General features: G+C 44.1%; 1 protein-coding gene across 1 annotated transcript in view; it reads left to right on the top strand.

Moving 5' to 3' along the window:
* The window catches only part of CERK (ceramide kinase), a 52,681-nt gene that overhangs the window by 9,963 nt on the left and 19,445 nt on the right, over positions 1-23,273 (top strand). The window contains exons 2-7 of the mRNA XM_083463595.1: positions 4,076-4,189; positions 5,970-6,092; positions 7,235-7,360; positions 11,575-11,638; positions 14,914-15,059; positions 21,471-21,545. Coding sequence (XP_083319721.1) covers positions 4,076-4,189; positions 5,970-6,092; positions 7,235-7,360; positions 11,575-11,638; positions 14,914-15,059; positions 21,471-21,545 — 648 coding nt within the window. The remainder of the gene's footprint in view (positions 1-4,075; positions 4,190-5,969; positions 6,093-7,234; positions 7,361-11,574; positions 11,639-14,913; positions 15,060-21,470; positions 21,546-23,273) is intronic.

Here is a 23,273-nt window from a genome sequence, read left to right as displayed (position 1 = left end):
ATTAGCTAAAGTGGTGCTTCAGGTTAAGAGCAGTTTCAGGTTAAGAACGGACCTCCGGAACGAATTAAGTACTTAACCCGAGGTACCACTGTAAATCCTTTTGTGGGTGTTGTCCCCAATAAATGAATTTTGTTTGTTTGTTTGTTTGTTTGTTTGTTTATTCCCTGCCCGTCTGGCTGGGCTTCCCCAGCCGCTCTGGGCGGCTTCCAACAAAAGATTAAAAACATGATAAAACTTCAAACATTAAAAACTTCCCTAAACAGGGCTGCCCTCAGATGTCTTCTAAATGTTAGATAGTTGTTTATCTCCTTGACGTCTGATGGGAGGGCGTTCCACAGGGCGGGTGCCACCACCCAGAAGGCCCTCTGCCTGGTTCCCTGTAACTTCGCTTCTCGCAGTGAGGGAACTGCCAGAAGGCCCTCAGCGGTGTATGTAAACCAGGAGCTGGCCCTAGGCATGACATAAGTACAGAATAATAATTACGATAATGAATAGCTGAGGCAAATAATTTATGGACCATCATCCTCATCATTTGTACGTGTGTGTCTTTCCCACCAACCCCTGACATTTCTCAGAGCGGATTACGCAGATTTTGGAGTCAACTTGCTCTCCATCTAGTGGACCTGCCAAAGATACGTTAAGGGATCATCCTCAGGCACTTCAAATTCTTACTTTGGATTGCTGTTCCAGTTTTTGTGATTGGTGATGCTCGTTTTATCACGTGTTACTTTTACACGTTGCTTCAGTTAGCAGGATTGCAGTATGTGACTAACACGTTTTTGGAAATAGAGTATTTATTGTTGATAATGCGCTTTGCATCGAAGGCAGAATTGCGCTGAGTTCCTTGGAATCGATTAAACATATTGTTATGAATTTGATGGGTGGGGAGGGAAGACCCCCCCTAAATCATGGGTAGGCAAAGTAAGGCCCGGGGGCCAGATGCGGCCCAATCGTCTTCTAAATCCGGCCTGCGGACAGTCCGGGAATCAGCTTGTTTTTACATGAGTAGAATGTGTCCTTTTATATAAAATGCATCTCTGGGTTATTTGTGGGCCTGCCTGGTGTTTTTACATGAGTAGAATGTTTCCTTTGATTTAAAATGCATCTCTGGGTTATTTGTGGGGCCTGCCTGGTGTTTTTACATGAGTAGAATGTGTCCTTTTATTTAAAATGCACCTCTGGGTTATTTGTGGGGCCTGCCTGGTGTTTTTACATGAGTAGAATGTGTCCTTTTATTTAAAATGCATCTCTGGGTTATTTGTGGGGCATAGGAATCCGTACATTTCCCCCCACCCCCCAAATATAGTCTGGCACCCCACAAAGTTTGAGGGACAGTGTACCAGCCCCCTGCTGAAAAAGTTTTCTGACTCCTGCCCTAAACCCAGTAAATGAATGAACGTCAGAATCGAGTTAATATTTGATAGGGTTGCCGTGCATCTGGAATTTCCCAGACACAGCCGGTATTCAGCCTTCGTGAACAGCGTCTGGGTGGAAATCGCTGAAATGTCTGGGAAAATCTGGACGCAGGGCAGCCCATGCACTTTTGTGTCGGGATTTTCACTTTTTGAAATATGGCAACCCTATACTTGGAGTTTTGGAGGGAAGCCAGTGGAGAAAGACAGGCTGAGCTTCCTTTGCAAGCCAGGGCCTCACCTGGGATAGAGGTGATAACATGACAAAAAGGAATCCTTGGTCCTGGGCAAACAGAGGTTGCCAAGGTGATGGGATTTATAAGAGAGGTAACAGGAAATGTGTGCTGGGAAGAAGAAAGGAGAGAGAAAAAAAGACAGAGATCCATCTTTGGCAGACTGGTCGATGGGAGAAATGACTTGAGCTCCAGTGCTGCAGTGGGAAACAATCCCCTCTTGAATTGACTGTGTTGCAAGTTCTGGGCTCCCTCCCTCCCTGGTGTAAATATGTGAATAAATCATATTTCTTAAAGCTGTGGCAGTCTCTGCCATGTCTTGCTACTCAAAGGAGCACAGAGTGGCTGGAATCTTGGCACAGATTGGGGATGCCACCCAACCTTTGTAACAATATTTTGGAAGCAAAGGGTTTTCCCTCATCTGGCTTGAAGGGAACATCTGTATAAAGGGAAAGACCTGCTTTCTGCCTTAGAGGACTTGCACAGTCAGATGCATGGCATTACAGTGGTACCTCGGGTTACATACGCTTCAGATTACATACGCTTCAGGTTACAGACTTCACTAACCCAGAAATAGTGCTTCAGGTTAAGAACTTTGCTTCAGGATGAGAACAGAAATTGTGCTCTGGTGGCGCGGCGGCAGCCGGAGGCCCCATTAGCTAAAGTGGTGCTTCAGGTTAAGAACAGTTTCAGTTTAAGAACGGACCTCTGGAATGAATTAAGTACTTAACACGAGGTACCACTGTATCATCATCATCATCATTACTCTTACTCTTATTATTATTATTATTATTATTATTATTATTATTATTACAGTGGTACCTTGGTTCTCAAATGTAATCCATTCCGGAAGTCTGTCCAACTTCCAAACTTCCTTCACTCAAGTGGAAGCTACATTGGCTGTTCGGCTTCTGAAAAACGAAACACTTACTTCTCGGTTTTCAGTGTTCAGGAGCCAATTTGTTCATCAACTAAGCCGTTTGAGAACCAAGGTTCCCCTGTATTATTATTATTATTATTATTATTATTATTATTATTATTATTACTACTCGCCTTTTCCTCAGACCAGGAATAAGCTTACAGATAAAATAGAAGAAACGAAAAACATTGAAAAGATAGCCCATAAAACAGAATGAAACACTTACAAAATGAAAACAGCACATATACTAAATATTTATTTATTTATTATTACAACAACAGCATCACAGCACCAGCACTTTCCTTTAAAAAAGTTTCTAAAAGCCTGTTAGAATAAGGTCTTCACCTGCCAGAAGATGAACAACAAGCAGGAGACAGCCTAATTTCTTTAGGTAGGGAATTCTACAGTTTGGGAGCAGCCACCGAAAAGGCCCTGAACCCCAAGTGTGAGGACTGTGAGGGTGGAGGGACCAGGAGAGGGGCCTCCATTGAAGATCTCTGGGCCCATGAAGGTTTGTTAGAGAGAATACAATCATCTTGTATTCTCAAACTTGGTATAAAGTAGGTAGCCTCTCATATTTGTGGTGTAAACCACTGAGCCTTGGGCTTGCCGATCGGAAGGTCGGCGGTTCGAATCCCCGCGACGGGGTGAGCTCCTCGTTGCTCTGCCCCAGCTCCTGCCAACCTAGCAGTTACAAAACACGTCAAAGTGCAAGTAGATAAATAGGTACCACTCTGGCGGGAAGGTAAACGGCGTTTCTGTGCGCTGCTCTGGTTTCGCCAGAAACGGCTTAGTCATGCTGGCCACACGACCCGGAAAAACTGTCTGCGGACAAACATCAGCTCCCTTGGCCTGTAAAGCGAGATGAGCGCCGCAACGCCAGAGTCATTCGCGACTGGACTTAACTCTCAGGGGTCCTTTAAAAAGGTAAAGGGACCCATGACCGTTAGGTCCAGTCGTGGCCAACTCTGGGGTTGCGGAGCTCATCTCGCTTTATTGGCCGAGGGAGCTGGCGTACAGCATGACTATGCTGCTTCTGGCGAACCAGAGCAGTGCACAGAAATGCCGTTTACCTTTCCGCTGGAGGGATACCTATTTATCTACTTGCACTTAGATGTGCTTTCGAACTGCTAGGTTGGCAGGAGCAGGCACCGAGCAACGGGAGCTCACCCCGTCGCAGGGATTCGAACCGCTGACCTTCTGATCGGCAGGTCCTAGGCTCTGTGGTTTAACCCACAGTGCCACCCTTTACCTTTTTAATGCTGTCATTATGACTTGTCAAGTATCTTCTCTAAAAGTCTTTTGTTCTCAGAGTGTATCCTGAATATTCATGGTAGTTACCTCCCGATAAAATGGCACACCTTTCCATTACTGCATCTTGGTCCGGCCTTCATACCTGCATGTCAAATCGTATCTCTTAATTTTTCGCATTTTCTTCTAGAAGCAGAAGCCGAAGGACTCTGATGCTGTGTAGATCTTCCTCACAACACTGCTCTATCTCTTTTTCACAGAGAGCTGCGCCGTGCCCATATCTGAGATTATTGCTGTCGAGGAAACAGAAATCGATAAGAAACAATCTAATAGTGGGAAATGGCAGAAAATGGCAAAGGCGCATGCATTCACAGGTAAAACACAACGGCAGCACCGTTTTTTAAAACACCTGTTTGCTAAATGTTTGCAATATTCTTCCAAGCGGTGAGAGAAATCTTACCACTCATCTGCTTTCTTGGATTTCTCGCCAAGAAATCGTTTGGAGTAAGTTACCACTTGGCATAACATAATCTGTATTCCACCCTCACCAACCCTCAATTCTGAGTGGAGAAATTGCCGCAAATCTACTCTGATTTCCACTGCAGAACACAATAGCACCATTAACTACCATACCCCTCTGTGTATCTTGCAGAAAACGGACCTTTAGGGAGCATATTAAGGGAAAGCAAGCAATAAATGGCTTTGAATTTGTCTTTTGACCCACTAGGGTATATGCCTGGACTTAGTGTGTGTGAATTTTCACCACACATGACCTTCAAATTATAGGGCATTATTAAGTGCTTTGAAATAGCGACAGGATGCATGTTTTCATATGTGCTCCATATTTTATGTACATATAATATATAAGAGGTTTTTTAAATTGATGGCATATCTATAAACTTAACCAAGGGTATATTGATTGCTTAAATGCCCAAAGTGTTTGTTTGTGTTTAACCTAAATTTCTGCTAAATCTTGCCCCTATTGAATCCATTAAATGGTCAGGGTTTTCTGCTTTGTATCTGCACTTTAAAAAATGGTAATTATTAATTATTACCTCACAACAGATTCTTCTTCTTTTTCCCCCCCAAAGGAAGAGGAAGACCTACTTGACTTCAAAATATAAACCTTAAAAAAATTAGAAGCCCTACCTGTCTGAGGTGAAAGGGCAAGCGCTTGATTTGTTTCTAATTCCTTTTAATACCTTTTGAATAAATAGAGGATTTTCCTTTTACAGTGTTGGAATATGAGACATTCTGGGTACCTTGCAATGAATCCTTACGTATAACTTTGTTTGCATAGGACAGGCATCCCCAAACTCGGCCCTCCAGATGTTTTTGGGACTACAACTCCCATGATCCCTAGCTAACAAGTCCAGTGGTCAGGGATGATGGGAACTGTAGTCCCAAAAACATCTGGAGGGTTGAGTTTGGGGAGTTCCACGCTTTGCAGTGATAGCTGACGCGTGAAAGTAGACTTTCCAGTCTCTTTTCCCCAAATCTGGAAAGTCGGAGGCTGTTTCCGAAAAACCTTCAGCCAGCTTTATAAAATTAAAGTTTAATTTGGAATGCCTTCCCCATTTTTGGTGCCCATATCTTGAAGCTACTGGCACATACCAACTGAAAGACAGGAACGTTGATTAGGAAGTCAAATCTCATCTATGCCGTATAACTGACTTGGTGGTCTCTCTTGTCCCATTCAGAATTATGTTTCATGCGTTGGTCTAATAAGTGGGTGGGGCCGTAACAAATAGCTCCACCCCCAAGTCTCTGTGTATACAGTGTGAATGTCTGCAGAGAGGGAGTCCTTGCTCTGGGTTCCAGATCACATGGGGCGGGGCTACTTGGGACATGTGACACTGGGGTGGAGCTAGTCAAATTAGGCCCCCGCCCACTTCTGGCTATGACTTCTTTTTTCTTTTTTCTTCTGCCTCAAATTCCCAGCTGCAATACAGGGCTAGCGATGCCAGTCTATCTTATTGGGTTGTTGTACGTTTTAATGAGATAATGCACGCGGAGTTCTTTGAACCCTACTAACCTCTGTATAAATACTAAGTTCCATTATGTTTTCTGGAGTTAATTTTGCCCCGCGTTTAAAGGACTCTTCAGATGGAATTCTGCCTCCTGTGTACATGACCCTTTTTTGTTTGTTTGCAGTGCACTATGTGAAGAGAGTACATAATCACCGCTGGCGGTGCAAAGACGTGACCTTCTGGTGCATTAATGAGCAACTGTGTAATCAGTGGATGCATGCGCTCAGAGAATTACTTGATTTGCAGAGTAAGTTCTCGATGCGCAACTTGTTTCCTCCGCTGCCTTGGATGGAGATCAAAATCCTAGAGTACAGCAAACGAAAAACATGGGCAAGGAGTTTGTTACAGGTGCTGAGAGTCATTAGGAACCGCCATTTGCCTCCTAGAGCTACCAATTTCCAGAGTGGTTTAACAATCAATCCCTCTTTCAGGGAATTTTGGGAACTGTAGAGCAGAGAAATAATGTATAGTGTTAACCACTGGTCCTCTCCTGTGACATTATTCCAACTTCCAGCAGCCTCGGCCAGCATGGCCATTGGTCAGGGATCATGCGTGAAGTCTAGTACCATCTGGGACATAAGTGTAGGAGAAGAAGATTAAAGATAAGAAAAAACAGGAGCTCACTGATAACTGGAAACCTCTAAAGAATTACTTGAAAAATTAGTGTTGCAATCTGAATTTGGTAGCAGCTTTTGAATAAGCTCTGTAAATAAAGGTTAAATGAGTTAAAACAGATATATAATACACAGAGATGCATATTAATATTTTATTATGATTTTGCTGATAAATTTAGACAACAGGTTTACTAGAGTGAAAAGATGTTGAGAAGGACGGGTAGTCAAATTTATGAAGATATATCCTGTACTTCTTGGATGGAAATTTTAACTTGATGAGTTTGATTTATGGACTATGAAATGTCTTTGATGTATGGATGTAACTATGGTTAATAAAGCATTAAATAAATAAAAAAGGGGGGGGGGAGAAGAAGTAGTCTGGCTGCCTTGAATTTATTGGAGGAAAATGGGATAAAATTATCCAAAGTAACAATTAACTATACATATCGCCAAAAAAATCATGCACCCTTATCCATTTTCTGGCCTATTCCTTGAACACCTTTTTAAAAAACTGAAAAAGGGAAATAATGCTGGAAATGCAAAAAAATGCAAAAAAAAATTGACTGAAAGTTTGTGAGAATCTTTTGGTACTCTGTTCAGTCATGATAGTGTTTATTACATTTGAATCATTATTTCCAATGAACTTGGTTCGCTAAATTGCTTTGTAAAAACAACAACAACAAAACAACCCGCTGATGCGCATGAAGGAATTGAGGAGCGAATAATCCTAAAAACTATTTAGTTTTAACTCGTATATCCTTTTTCACTTTGGCAGCCTCTAGACCAAAGCACTTGCTTGTATATATTAATCCGTACGGTGGGAAAAAACAAGGAGAGAAGATCTATGAACAAAAGGTAGCTCCATTGTTTAGCCTAGCCTCCATTTCAACAGATGTTATAGGTGAGTAATGTGGAAATGGTCTGCTATAAAATGCGTTCCTTCATCTCGTGCATGTTTTAGAAACAACTGCCTTTAACTTAATTCCATGTCAATGCTGTTACGCAACAGAGGTTTGCCGCTGAACCTACAAAAGGGGTTTTTCGATTCCGGTAAGGAAAGTTGTGCCACAATGCAACCCAGTTATAATAATAATAATAATAATAATAATAATAATAATAATAATAATAATAATAATTTATTATTTATACCCCGTCCATCTGGCTGGGTTTCCCCAGCCATTTTGGGCGGCTTCCAGAAAAATATTTAAATACTGTAATACATCAAACATTAAAAGCTTCCCTAAACAGGGCTGCCTTCAGATGTCTTCTAAAAGTCTGGTAGTTGTTCTCTTTGACATCTGGTGGGAGGGCGTTCCACAGGGAGGGCGCCACTACTGCCTGGTTCCTTGTAACTTGGCTTCTCGCAGTGAGGGAACTGCCAGAAGGCCCTCAGTGCTGGACCTCAGTGTCTGGGTAGAACAATGGGGGTGGAGACGCTGGACCGAGGCCATTTAGGGCTTTAAAGGTCAACACCAACACTTTGAATTGTGCTCGGAAACGTACTGGGAGCCAATGTAGGTCTTTCAAGACCGCTGTTATATGGTCTCGGTGGCCGCCCCCAGTCACCAGTCTAGCTGCCGCGTTCTGGATTAGTTGTAGTTTCCGGGTCACCTTCAAAGGTAGCCCCATGTAGAGTGCATTGCAGTAGTCCAAGCAGGAGATAACCAGAGCATGCACCACTCTGGCGAGACAGTCCATGGGCAGGTAGGGTCTCAGTCTGTGTACAGATGGAGCTGGTAAACAGCTGCCCTGGACACAGATTTGACCTGTGCCTCCATGGACAGCTGTGAGTCCAGATTGACTCCCAGGCTGCACATCTGGTCCTTCAGGGGCACAGCTACCCCATTCAGGACCAGGGAATCCTCCACACCTGCCTGCCTCCTGTCCCCCCAAGAACAGTACTTCTGTCTTGTCAGGATTCAACCTCAATATGTTAGCCGCCATCCATCCTCCAACTGCCTCCAGACATTCACATAGGGCCTTCACTGGTTCTGATTGCACAAACCGTGGTGCAGATTCCACATCCTAGCTGCATTTCCGCATCCAGCCTCTGGGCTTGGATCTCAGGTCAACCCCCAGTGCATCGTAGTGCAAAATGCCCGTTTGTTGAGAAACAGCTGCAAGGTTTTGCAGCTCCCTGGAAGCTCCACAGTGCTCATTTAATTCTCTGGATGCAGAGTGCTTTCTCAGTCCTCAAATAAACAAATAGGCACGCATAGCACAAAAGGAAAACTACACCTGAAAACATTTGCATGCGCTTTTTCAGTTGTCAACAAGAGAATGACCCTCTCCCTCTTTCCTAAATGTACACAGCCTTGCTCGAGTTCAGATTGTCATTCTATGCTGAGAAAGACTCCTAAGAGATTGGGACAGGCCTTTGTGCATGTTGCTGGAAGGCTTTCTGGCAATTTACTATGTGTGTGTATTTTTAGAAAGGTGCTGTGAAAACTCCAAGCATTTTGCAGCCATGTTGTTTGTACAGGGTTCACCTCAGATTTGGCACTGGCGTAGATATTTTCTGTAGGTATTTTGATTAGTCCGTGACGTGCTAATTGATTTACTATCGGCAATTAGCTCTTTATGGCAGCTTCGGCAGGTCCGGCACACTTCCTCTGCGCGAATCTGCTCCTTCTTCTCCGTCACGCCCAGCAGAGTAAAACACAGCAGCAACTTGTCACTCAGTTTCCCACAAACACACAGAGCATAGTAATGTCCATTTACAGCTCTTTTATTGCATCATTTTCTCAGATATTTCCAGGACTTCTCGCGGACATGGCAAACACCCTCTCTCTCTCAACGACTAGAGAGGAACAGACAGGAAAGCTCCTCCCAGCTTCCATTCCTGACGTCAGAATGCTGAGGCATCATGGGAACAACTTAACCTCTTAAGTTCCAACTCCCATATTTTCCAAATCCACGCTGAATATAGATTACAGGATTGTTGTTTTCCTTTCAAGGAGGCCGATGACCACGTAGTAGCTTCTTACTCCTTTTCTTATCCAGCTATTATGCGCTTCCTTCTTTTGCTGGAATAACGGTCTATTTTTTTCCATAGGAAACTTGGGTCGTTGCCCCAAAGGGAAGCATTTGCTAGCTGGGAATAGCAAACAGTGTTTGAGGCCACGGGGCTGGCAGAAATCTGGTGAAATTTCTACAGGCCAGGCTCTATCACAGACCCTCCAAGTGTCCCCATTTTCCAGGGACGTCTCTGATTTAGAGAAGCCATCTCTGTTTCTGATTTGATCCCGGAATGTCCCACTTTTCCTTAGGAAGTCCCTATTTTCACTGGAGAAATGTTGGAGGGTATGGAGTTATCCGAGCCCCGAGCCGTCTGAAAGCGATCCTGTATAGGGAAGGGTGTTTTTTTAAATGTTTTATGATGTTTTTATATACATGTTGGAAACTGCCCAGTAAGATGTGTGGGGTATAAATATAAAAATTACCATACTGGGCTGAATATGAGCTGTACTATTTTTTCCCAAATCCCAACTGTGAAAAGTTAAAGTGTGGCTTATATTCATGGCCTTACGAGAGCGACACCCCCACCCCCCACCCAGGAAGCAGCCCGGAAGCGTGGGGCAAAGTTGCCCAGCCCACCCCCCACTCCCAAGCCTCCCCTGAGCAGCCCTTGAATTTTGCAGCTTATTTGAGAGTGCAGCTTATATTCGGGTCAATACGGTATCATTATGGAATAAGACGTCCCTATTTTCATCAGAGGAATGTTGCGGGGTATGCTATCTTACAAGCAAGAAGTGGAGAAGCTGGCATGCCACAATTGTGGCAGTGTACATTGTGGTTGCAGTTTGCCCATGGAGGCGAGTTTACTCCAGGCTTGACTACTGTAATTCGCTCTACACGGGGCTGCCCTTGAAGCTGTCCCAGAAACTCCAGCGGGTGCAGAATGCAGCAGCGAGGCTCCTCACGTGGTCTCTGCCATGGGAGCATATTCACCCAGTGCTTTTCCAGCTGCACTGGCTCCTGGTGGAGTACAGGGTCAGATTTAAGGTGCTGGTTTTGACCTTTAAAGCCCTTCATGGCGTAGGACCCCTGTACCTACAGGACCGCCTCTCCCGGTATGCCCCATAGATAGCCTCAAGGTCCATAAATAGCAACACCCTAGAGGTCCCAGGCCCTAAGGAAGTTAGATTAGCTTCAACCAGAGCCAGGGCCTTTTCAACACTGGCTCTGGGCTGGTGGAACGCTCTGCCTCATGAGTCCAGGGCCCTGCAGGATCTGATTTCTTTCCGCAGGGCCTGTAAGACAGAGTTGTTCCGCCTGGCCTTTGGCTTGGAGCCAATTTGATTCCCTCCCCCTCTTTCTTTTTTCTTTTTCCTTTCTCCTCCTGTGATGGGGCTGCATTTTAATATTTTAATGTTTCAATATTTTAATGTTGTATTTTAATCTTGTTTGTAAGTTGTATTCATTCAACTTGTTTTTATTATTACTTGTTAGCTGCCCTGAGCCTGGCCTTGGCTGGGGAGGGCGGGGTATAAATAAAAATTATTATTATTATTATTACTGCAGCCCTGCCCTGTTTCACGAATGAGCCATACCTGCATTCCATAACAGCTTCCTATATTGCTATACACAAGGTGGTTTGCAGGCAGAAGAAACAACAGAACATGCAACGAAGATCACGCAACCTGGTCATGAAAAACTCTTGCATTTTAAATGATCTTGTACTGAATCAAGTAATAAATAACCCATAAGAATATAATAATGCACTGCTAGATGAACTCTCAAAATAACAGCAGGTTATTTTAACAGGAATTCACTCTCAGCGATTGCAGTGAATGATTACCAAATTGTAATCAATAAAAATGGTAGCAGAGTTACAGTACGTAAAATAGATGGGCTAGTCCTGGATGACACCCTACGTAACAATGGGTGGAGTTGCAGCTTGGTGAAATATGATAAGGTTTATCACAATCCTGGCGCCTTACAGTAGCCTAGACTGCTTCCTCCCTCAGGCAGCTGCAACAACAATAAGTGTCAGGAACCAAAATGGTCATAAACCAGTAGTTTTCTCCCTTCCTTAGCCATTTATGTGCACATATGATCCTCCTTTTAATATTATGTCCTAAAGCTGTTTGTTCCTTTTCTTTCCCCCCTCAGTCACTGAACGCGCTAATCATGCTAGGGATAACTTACTTGAAGTTAATCTAGAGAAATACGATGGGTAAGTTCTCTCTTTCTCCCTTACATTAATCTGTTTTTTTTAAGATAAAGTACACAGTCTGTACGTGCCCTGCTTAGTAGACAAGTGGAATGACTGCCCAATAATTTGGGAATACCCTTTAGTGTGCAGATTGCTGCGAGGAGCTTGCTTCAGCCACCCAGTTTAGCGCCTCTCTTTCTGACCTTATTCCCAGGCACCTGCTGAGGCCGCAGTCCCTATTGATTCATAAACGAACCCCAAAGAGAGCCTGCTTAGTATTGCAGTCTTAGGGGACGGAGATATCCCTGTGATGTTTTGAAACCATCAGGGCGTCGTACCGCTGAGTGGGCTTTGGCACATCTTGCATTTTCTCTAGTAGCGTAGGAGAGCTGAAAACAATGCCAATATATTTCACATCTGGCAACCAATGCGCCACTTTGGTTTCAGATAACAAGTGGGCAGATGAGTCCCAAAAGCCCGGGACCCAAATTTTCATGGTTCTCTAGCAGCTAGTTTTCCAGACTGCACAGTGTGCTGCTCCAATGCTCTTTGCTTTCTGATAATTTAGGAGACGCGTGAAAAACGGCGATGCCTTAATTGATGCCCAGTGAAACAAGTTCCTCTCGGCCCATAAATCTTCCAGGAAAGCTTTGTAATGCCTAATGATGCCCTCTTATCGACGGAGTAGCACATTTATTTATCATTGTGCATGTTTATAATCCTCACCGGTATATTCTCAGAAAGTTTAGCCAATTCTAATCGCCCTTTGGGAGGAAGATGGGTTGGGCTGTGGGGAGATATCCCCAAGCAAGCTACCGTATTTTTTTGCTCTATAAGACTCACTTTTTCCCTCCTAAAAAGTCAGGGGAAATGTGTGTGCGTCTTATGGAGTGAATGCAGGCTGCGCAGCTATCACAGAAGCCAGAACAGCAAGAGGGATTGCTGCTTTCACTGCGCAGTGATCCCTCTTGCTGTTCTGGCTTCTGAGATTCAGAATATTTTTTTTCTTGTTTTCCTCCTCCAAAAACTAGGTGCGTCTTGTGGTCTGGTGCATCTTATAGAGCGAAAAATACGGTAATTTCCCTTCTGCTCTCCTATTTCTGCGTATACAGGCTATAATCCAACAGAACTGGTCCATGCATATAGCAGGGCTTGTCTGTCGCTGGCGATGGGAAAGCATTGCCTGCATTCCCAGCTCTCTTTCCCTCCCCCTGAATCCTGCAACACACACACAGATCTCAGGACCGTGGGCACCTGGTATAGGAATGCTAATTCGCTGCTTCTGCCGTGCCCGCTAAGACGGAGATTAATTAAACCGCCCTGCGCCCTGCTAATGCAAGGCCTTCTCATCAAGTCACAATTCCTCGTGCATTAATCCTCCCCTAATTACTACAACGCCAAGTCAAATAGTATTGAGATTCCAATTACGCCGGGCATGGAAATGGTTGTAGGACGGGACAGGCGTCCTGGATCATTCCTGAGGCTCGGAATATATGGACGCTCTAGTTGTTATAGACAGATCGGCCGGCGGTTACAAGCAGACAAATTACCAGCGTTCTATACCAATCCCGCATCATTTCCGCTTGCTGTCTTTGTCCCTTTGGTCTCACGAACGTAAGAGAGAGCTTTGGATAGGAGGTGTTAACTTTGAGCAGCGGATGTTCACGATACTGCAGTTGTGGTAGGGGGGGAAATGTGTTTCAATTTGTCTTTTCAAATATAGGCAGATATCTCACAGCAGATGATGAGGCAGCAAATGCAGAGCTAGATGAGACGATGGCTTTCCTGTTATCCAAATGTGACATGTAGAGCTTTCTGTCTGTCTCTGCGACATATCACAGCCAGCTATTGAACTATAGGAGAATTCAGCCGCCTCTAACGAATTAACTCTCGTTTCTGCTGTGCGTTTAAACATCACATGAACAGGGATCAACCTGGCAGCTCAACATTCCTTGAAAACTTTCCCAAATGAAGATTTCCCCCACTGCAGAAAGCCGGTACAGTGGTACCTTAGTTCTCAAACTTAATCCATTCCAGAAATCTGTTCCATAACCAAAGCGTTCCAAAACCAAGGCACACTATCCCATAGAAAGTAATCCAGAGCAGATTAATTCATTCCAGACTTTTAAAAACAACCTCTAAAACAGCAATTTAACATGAATTTTACTATCTAACGAGACCATTGATCCATAAAATGAAAGCAATAATCAGTGTACTGTACTATAAAATAAATAAGACAGTATTGTAGATGATTTTTAAAAATTAATTCCTACCTGCACTGATGATAGTCATTGTTTGGATGGGGGGCATTTATCCATTTCTGCAGTCACACAATCAGTAGCTGAACCCAGTAGCTGAACTGGGTTCCACACAGTCACAAAAACAAATTAACCAAAAAAGCCTCAAAAACAAAAACGCAAAATAAATGGCAAAAACAAAAGCGCCAAACTTCATCCATTCCGTTTGACTTCTGAAATATTCAAAAACCACTGTGCAGCTTCTGATTGGTGCAGGCGCCCCGGAAACAATGGCCGACAGCTGCATCGGATGTTCAGCTTCTGAAAAACGTTCGAAAACCAGAACATTTACTTTCGGGTTTTTGGCGTTTGGGAACCAAGGCATTTGAAAACCAAGGCATTTGAGAACCAAGGTACCGCTGTATCTTGCAGTACCAACTGGTGAGGAATTTGATTGGAAATGTCTGCAGGATTAGTCCCTTCCAATGTGGCTGGGTTATTTAAATGATCTCCCAGACATTTGTACACCTGGGGGATTGCTGAAAGGACCATTCAGTCGCTCACGAACTCTTGCTGTCCATGGTAAAATCTCCAGAACAGCAACCCAGCTGTAAGATGATAAGAAACAGTGGCTTATGTAGGGATTATGAATGGTAACTCATTAGGTGAAATATCTGTACGTTGGAAGAGGAACAGTATTCCATGTTGACGTCTGCCTTGTGTTCACTGTTTTGTTTTCAACCGATGTCTGTGAGTACTCGCAAAGGAACAGCAGAAACTAGGGGAGAATTATTTTACAATTAGCCCCAACTCTGCCCCTTCCCCCTCTAAAACAGGTTTACAACTGTTCTGTGATCTGAAATTACATTTTGAACGGATTAATTCAAGACGCACAGTAAACCAGCCTGAAGAACTTGATAAGGGAGGTTTTTCTTTTTTTTCTTTTTCTTCCTTCCTTGATAAAGCGAACCATATCTATTGTGTCGGGAGTGTTTGACATATTTGTTGATTCCTTCGTTTGCTGTGAGTGTGCATTTTAATTTGTGTATTTTCCGGCAGTGTTGTTTGTGTTGGTGGGGACGGCATGTTCAATGAAGTGATGCATGGTTTGATTGGAAGGACGCAGAAGGATTCTGGCATAGATCAAAATAACCCCAAAGCACCATTAGTCCAATGCAATATCAGGATTGGCATAATCCCGGCTGGTAAGAATCGCAAAACGGCTCACTTTCGCCATACGTCATTATATTGCGGTTATGATTTATTACATGTTTCATCAGCCTCCAGGTTGTGCGGCAAGGAACCTAGCCTAGAATCACAACATGGGCAGAAACTGGCTGTTGGTATTTCAACGTTGTCTGTATCTGTGTAAAAAGGAGCACGTGAAGGGAAACGACAGGATCACAACCTGTTGCCAGACCTCCATCACCCCAACCTCTGTGCGTTTAGCCAAACCCATGAATGGCTCTGTTCACAGATAATGTATGGATACATAGAGGTCAGAGACTGGAACATGCGGATATCATCTTGCTCGTTTCTCTTCCGTGTGATCATTCTACATGGCTGGATGTGCGATCAGCCCTAACGGTTATGGCATATTAAGATTTCAAGGACACAGAGTATGTGAGATAATTGAGCCTAATAATAATAATAATAATAATAATAATAATAATAATAATAATAATATTCACAGAATAAAAATAAAAACAACAACCACAAAATGCATAATAAAAATAAAAATAAAAATGACAACCCAATAGCCCCCCACCCCAAAAAATAATTTTTTTTAAAGGACACAAGATGTAAATAAGATCAACCAAAGGCCTGGTTAAAAAGGAACATTTTTGCCTGGTACTGAAAGGTGTACAATGAAGGTGCCAGGCGAACTTTCCTGGGGAGAGCATTCCACAAATGGAGAGCCACCACAGAGAAGGCCCCGTTCTCGTGTTGCCACCCAATTATCATCAGCATTCTTCCCCTTTCTCTTGGGCCAGCCAGTTTTACCCCAGAAGGACCTTATTTAAAGGAGCCTGGAATCCTATGTTCAGGAACAGCATCTCAGTTTTCCATCACTGTCCCTCCATAGTTCAGGGAGCTTATAGCAAATTGGACAGCGCAGGATTACCACCCTTCATTTATTCTACATTGCTTTAGCAGATTTATAGCGTTTGGGCTATGTTTTAGATTTAGATTGTTTTGTCTTTTGTGAAGATTTAACATTGTCTCATTGTTTGTTGTTTGCGGGCTGTTAGTACCCTTGACATGTGTTTTCCAGGGCTGTCTATTCTCACTGGAACAAACCCTAGTCCTTTTATTTATATGTAAAGGCAAGCCTTTCAGGTTTGCCTGAATGTGTGCTCCTAGCGAATTCTATTTCGAGAGCTATGGACACATCAGGATTTAGTCTAAAGAAAGAACACATCTTGGTGGATTTTGCTAGGAATAGTTTGGACCTCACACCTACCCCATGAGCCCTCAATCTATCACTTTCCTTTTAAACTGGGAAGTATCCTCCAAACTAGTCTCTTTATTTTTATTTGGTTATGGACGTGATTTATACTTCGCCTTTCAACAGCTTCCCAGGGAAACTGACAAAAAGTTTTAAATGGTGCTAAACAAATTAAGACAAAAGCATTAAAACACAGGCAGCAACAGCAGCAGCAGCAGCAATAATAATAATAATAATAATAATAATAATAATAATAATAATAATAATAATATATTTATACCCCACCCATCTGGCTGGATTTCCCCAGCCACTCTGGGCAGCTCCCAACAGAATATTAAAAACAAGATAAAACATCAGACATTAAAAACTACCCTAAACAGGCTTGCCTTCAGATGTAAAAGCGAAAGCAAAGCGAGAGAAAGGCAACTTTAACATAGAGCAGGGCTCAGCAAACTTTTTCAGCAGGGGGCCGGTCCACTGTCCCTCAGACCTTGTGGGGGGCCGGACTATATTTTGAAAAGAAGAAAAAGAACAAATTCCTATGCCCCACAAATAACCCAGAGATGCATTTTAAATAAAAGGACACATTCTACTCGTGTAAAAACACACTGATTCCTGGCCCATCCGCGGGCTGGATTTAGAAGGCGGTTGGGCCAGATCCGGCCCCCGGGCCTTAGTTTGCCTATCCATGACATAGAAGCCAGGATTTATTATTCTCCTTTATTTTTAAAAGGTCTTCACTTGTGGCACAGACACCTGCCACACCTTAGACACCCAGTGAAGGACCTCTGTTGTAGGTCTTACAAACCATGAAGGGCCTTAAAGCCGCCAAGCAGCTTTTGAAGTCGTGAAATGACCTGGGAGCCAGCACAGTTGGCAGAGCACAAGTGTGCCATGATCACAATGCCCGGTCCCAGGGGTCACAGCTTCGCGGTTGTGTTTTGGATTAACTGCAGTTTCCGAACCATCTTCAAGGGCAGCCCCTGTAGTGCACTAATGCAGTAGTCCAGCCTTCTCCAAGCCAGTGGCCTCCAGACGTTTCGGAGTCCAGCTGCCATCAGCCCCGATGCCCTATGGGCCGAGGAGAGGAGCATTGGTCCCTTGAAGCTGAGGGAATTGGCCTTGCCATCACTCCTTGTTGCTAGGCGGCAACTTGAGTTACTGCCATGGGCCTTTCCGTGGAAGGAGATTGTGATGGTGGCAGCTGCTACTACCTCTCACCGAAGGGATATCTAACTGAATAGTGCCACTCACAGGGTGTATAATTACTATTCATTTTTTATTTTTTTTAAAAGCTCAATGGTGAACAGTGGCTCACCAGAAAACTGATGTACCTTTGGCACGTAAATTAATTGTCAGTTTAAGCAGGGCTTGTCACATGCCAGGACAAAACTCAGAAACCTGTTTTTCACTAGCAGGGTTTCTGTCATGGTCATCTTATTTAATTAGTTAATTTTTTAAATAGCATTCCTCACCTGCCCTTCACCCAGGGCGAGTGGCTTCCAACTGAATATTTAAAAAATACAGTATCAGACATTAAAAACTTCCCTAAACAAAGCCACCTTCAGTTGTCTTTTAAAAGTAAAATAGTTGTTTATTGCCTTGACATCTGCTGGGAGAGTGTTCCACAGAGCAGGCACCACTACCGAGAAGGCCCTCTGCCTGGTTCCACATAACCTCACTTCTTGCAGCGAGGGAACTGCCAGAAGGCCCTCACCGCTGGACCTCAGTGTCAGGCTAGATGATGGGGAAGGAGACGTTCCTTCAGGTATACAGGACCGAGGCCGTTTAGGGCTTTAAAGGTCAGCACCAACACTTTGAATTGTGCTCAGAAATGTACTTGAAGTCAATGAAGATCTTTCAGGACCAGTGTTATTGGTCTTGGAGGCCACTCCCAGTCACCAATCTAGTTGCCGCATTCTGGATTAATTTCAGTTTCCGGGTCACCTTCAAAGGTAGCCCCACGTAGAGCGCGTTGCAGTAGTCCAAGCAGGAGATAACTAGAGCATGCACCACTCTGGCAAGACAGTCTGCGGGTAGGTGGGGTCTTAGCCTGCATACCAGGAATAGAATATACAGTGATAAAAACATTTATATGAGAGAAAAAACACCCCAAGTAAAGCACGCAGAACACAGAACAATATAAATTCAGCAAAACATATTTTGTTTTGTCCCACAAAACAAAATGCCTTAACCATCAAAGGCCGGAGGTGTGTTTTTGACATGCAAGAGACACTATAGAACAAAGATGCCAGTCGTACCTCTATGAGGAGGGAATTCCACAATTTTAGGGCCTGCTGCAGAGAAAGCCCTCTCCCGGCCACCATTCCCCACATTTTTTTTTGGGGGGGGGGGGTTCCTTATATCAGTCGGCTTTCCAGTGAGGAGGGTCTCAAAAAGGAATAACTTCTCTAGTCCCCATACACTCAGGATGAGAAGGTAGGGCTTCTAAGCTAACAAGGCTGTTATTAGTTTTACATTATTTTATCTTATTTGCACTAAGTTACATTCTGAATTTCAGTCTCGTTTCCAGAATGACTCTTTCCCCAATGGATTGATTTCCTTATGTTCTGCCTTAAAAACACACTTCGGTTGCTTGGACGTCCTATTATGATTTTCAGCTTTCATTAGACGGAGAGAAGTGCCGCAATCAAAAATTCAACCCAATTGAATCGGGGGTTTTTGGGTGGGCTTTCGGAGTCAAAATGTATCTCCCCGGGTCAGAAATATCTGCTTGATATTACCTTTGCTTTCGGACTCAAAATGTCGTGGGTGTATCTCCCCAGGTCAGAAATGTCTGCTTGATATAACCTTGATGTTTATTAACTTGCAGAGATTTCGTTGGTATGAATTCACTGGTCTGCTCTGTAAAGGGCGGCTCAAACTGTTCCTGTCTTTTCCCTCCGTTTAGCTGCCTTCATTCCACCCACCTGCCTGACAAATCAAAATTTTGCTTAAGCACGCACTAAGCCTAATTCTTTTGTTCTGCCCTGGACAAACAGCACCAGCTTGACAAAAGGATTTCCACCGCAGCTCTTTAACAACAGATCAATCTCCCTCTACACCTCTCTCGAAACATTGCGTTGACCCTCCTGCCTGAGTTATCAAGGAGAAAGCAAACACCACGACTTCGTCCTGTCAAACTGCATAAAACGGTTAGCAAGAGAGGCGAGGGAAGGAAATGTCTCTCCTGTCTGCTGGATGGAAAGGAAGAAAATTCTACATTCGGCTGTCCCAGGGCCATTACCATGCCCTAAGCAATTCCATCCTGTTTCGTCACATTTTGGATATTCAGCATATGTCGACATTCGCATGTGAAAGCTGACAGTCCCAAGAGGGGAAAATTCAAAGTGTCTGACAGTTCAGATAGTCGCTAGCGAACGTTGACAAGTCACCTAAATGGAGCAGTCAGCTTTCCTTAGTATATGTCCGAGAAGCGGGGAGGATATAGGTCTGTTTTCAGGAATTCCAGGGCTCAGTTCTTGGGCCTGTGCTATTTAACAGGTTTATAAATGACCTGGATGCAGACGTAGAAAGGATGCTGCAGACTTGTGGATGACTTGAAGCTGAGACCGATCGCGAACACCATAGAAAACAGATTCAAGTCTGGAATGCTAGGCAGACCAACAAGGTGAACGTCAACGTACACAGATGTATTGAACTTCATTGCAAAGCTGAGCAGAAACAAAAGATGGAGGAGGCCTGGCTCGTGTGAAAAGGATCCAGGGGTCTTGACTGGCTGCGAAACTGAACACGAGCCAGCAATGTGATGCATCTGCTAAAAAAGCGAATGTGATCTTAGGTAAAGGTAAAGGGACCCCTGACCATTAGGTCCAGTTGTGACCGACTCTGGGGTTGCAGCGCTCATCACGCTTTATTGGCCGAGGGAGCCAGCATACAGCTTCCAGGTCATGTGGCTAGCATGACTAAACCATTTCTGGCAAACCAGAGCAGCACACAGAAACGCCGTTTACCTTCCCGCCAGAGCGGTACCTATTTATCTACTTGCACTTTGAGGTGCTTTCAAACTGCTAGGTGGGCAGGACCTGGGACTGAGCAACGGGAGCTCACCCCGTTATGGGGATTCGAAACGCCGACCTTCTGATCAGCAAGTCCTAGGCTCTGTGGTTTAACCCACAGCGCCACCGGCTGCGTTAAAAGAAACATCATCATGGGAAGTGATACTTTCAGTCTATTCTGTGCTGGTCAAGACTTATCTGGAATGTCACTCCCGGTTCTGGCACATTTTAAGCATTCAGTATTTCTGTCATTCATTTTTATCTGTGTACTGCCGTGCAAGACTCACGGAAATAAGTATCGAGAGACAGTGTTAAGTAGTGGTTAGAGCGTTGGCCTAGGATCTAGGAGACCAGAATTCAGATACCCCAGTCAGCCACGAAGCTCACCGGATTACCTACTTATTTCAACAATTTGTAAACCGCTTGATCCCAGTCGTCTCTAAGCAGCGTACAAGAAATCCAATGCAGTAAGACTAAAAAATGCGTTACTACTGTAAAATCACAAAGTTCAATTAAAAAGCCTGCAAGGTTTGGGAGGAGGAAAATCATGCAGACCACCTTGAGCTCCTCAGAGGAAAGATGGCGGGGGAATGTAAAATTTAGTTAATACTTTTCTTTTTTTAAAGCAAGGCTTTTGCAGGAGAACGTCCAAAAGGAATCTGCCCTAAGTCACAGTACATTGTACAGATTTGGATTTACACAACGGGTTTTGAAGATCCCTGTCATTAAGTTAGAATCACCGGACTGGAAATGAGTAAAGATGCTCTGCAGAAAAGCTCAGAAAGGTTACTAGACTGCAAAAAGAGTTGCCCACCTGCTTACAGTGCTCACTCATAGCCTAAAAGGAAGAGAAGGCTTCAAAATATCTTCCTGCCTGATCGCCCAGAGCACCACAGGCAGCTAAGCAAAACTATTTACTACCCTAAGGTAGTTCCTTCCTCTCTCTCATCCTCTGACTCACTCCTACAAAGCACACAGCACAAGTAGACAGCACAGAACCTTGGCGCTTCAAGATTGCGCAGCTCTAGATAACTCAAGCAAATGAGCCAGTTCATAGGGACAAGAGACGATCGTGGGTTTGGGGGTAGGGGAAATGAATGGCTGTTTTCTTTATGTGTCTTCACCGTGCTGTAAAATTCCTTTTCCAGGTTCAACGGACTGTGTTTGCTATTCAACGGTTGGCATCAATGATCCAGTAACTTCAGCCTTGCATATCATTGTGGGTAAGTCTCCGCCTATGGATTTTGTGCCCTGGGTGGCGTTTCCAGGGGAATGTCCACCAATTTTACACTGTTTCTGTATTTTCCGGTCATGTGTTTCCCCCTCCCAGACTGGGTACACATCAGAGACCATTCCACTGGTGGCGTGATGGCACGAATACGTGTTATGTAATATTGCTCTGTCAGACAGTCACAGAGAAGCATTCTTCATAAAATGTACAATTATTAGTTAACGCTGTTTCTGGCACCTGAATTCTGTGGGGTGTCCTGCCTTAATGTGTCGGTCAATGTAGAAACTTTTTCGGCATAGCTGTTAGCTATAATTTTAACTTTCCCGTGTCTGGTGTTCACATGGCGACAAGTGATTGGCAGGCTGAGTGTGGTTTGCCCCCAAATGGCCGAATTAGTTCCACCTAACAGTTGTTGTTCTCCACCACTCTCACAGACCCAAAGTGTCATGCAGCAAACACTCTCTTTATCTCTCAGTTCAGTTCTGGATTTGGGGATGTGAATAGCGCTGTGGTCTAAACCACTGAGCCTCTTGGGCTTGCCAATTCCAAGGTCGGCGGTTCGAATCCTGTAAACTCCCTTTGCTCTGTCCCAGCTCCTGCCAACCTAGCAGTTTGAAAGCATACCAGCGCAAGTAAATAAATAGGTACCGCAGTGGCGGGAAGGTAAATAATATAATAATAATAATATCTTTATTGTCATTGCCCCCATCGGGGACAACGAAATTACTTGACTGCTCCATAAAAACACTAATTAAACAATACAATACAATACAGCAAGGGAGATTAGATGACTTTCAAAGTCCGGGCTTCCCATTTAGGGCCGAGATCGCTCTGGAGAAGAAGCTGTTCCTAAGACGGCTCGTTCTTGTCTTCATTGACCTGTATCTCCGTCCCGACGGCAAGAGCTCGAAGAGACAGTGACCAGGATGCGATGGATCTTTTACTATGTCCAGTGCCTGTTGGGAAACTGCCAGGGAGATAACGTCCATCTGAGCCCCCAAGCCGGAGTTCTGGACGTCCATCAGCCTCCCGTAGTCACGCAGATCCAACAGTTAGGGGCACAAAGCCTTTGGAAATTCTTAGCCACATTCCTAGGCTGGTGCACCCTCTTTCAGCAGAAAGCACAGTCAAAAGCTTGCACCGCAGAAGAGCAGAAGAGCATTATTTACAGACTTTATATAGCGTAGAACAGAACAAAAGAAAACACGTCCATTCTGTGTCAGCATCTCTGGCCAACTGAAAACGAAAGGAAAAACAGCAAGCATAAACATCCTGTGAATAGGACATGCGCAGACTCTGTTGCTTACAAAAGCCTGCTCCCTTTTAAGGTGGAACGGAAATATCCTAACATCCTCCCCCTTTCCGTGTAACCTGTTGTACCTGTGGTTCACCCAATTGCAACTTTTGTACATAAACCTTTAGTTGTTCTTTGTTAACAACCTTAGACAACAGATCAGCAGGAATTTCATTTCCTGCCATGTAGGACACCTGAATCAGTCCTTTCTGGATACACTCTCTTGCACGATGTAACTTAATCTGCAAGTACTTGGTTCTCTGCTTGCAACTCTCGGAGTTCAGCAAAGCCAAACACGATCTATTGTCTTGATACACTTGTATAGGACATTTTACAGACACCCTGATGTCCTTAAACAGTTGCACCAACCATTCACAATCCATGAGTGAAAATGACAGAGCATTGAGTTCTGCTTCACAGGAACTT

The sequence above is a fragment of the Podarcis liolepis genome (genome assembly GCF_965112155.1).
Source record: "Podarcis liolepis genome assembly, chromosome: 10".
Taxonomy (NCBI): Eukaryota; Metazoa; Chordata; class Lepidosauria; order Squamata; family Lacertidae; genus Podarcis; species Podarcis liolepis.
This window is presented reverse-complemented; position numbering and strand designations above follow the sequence as displayed.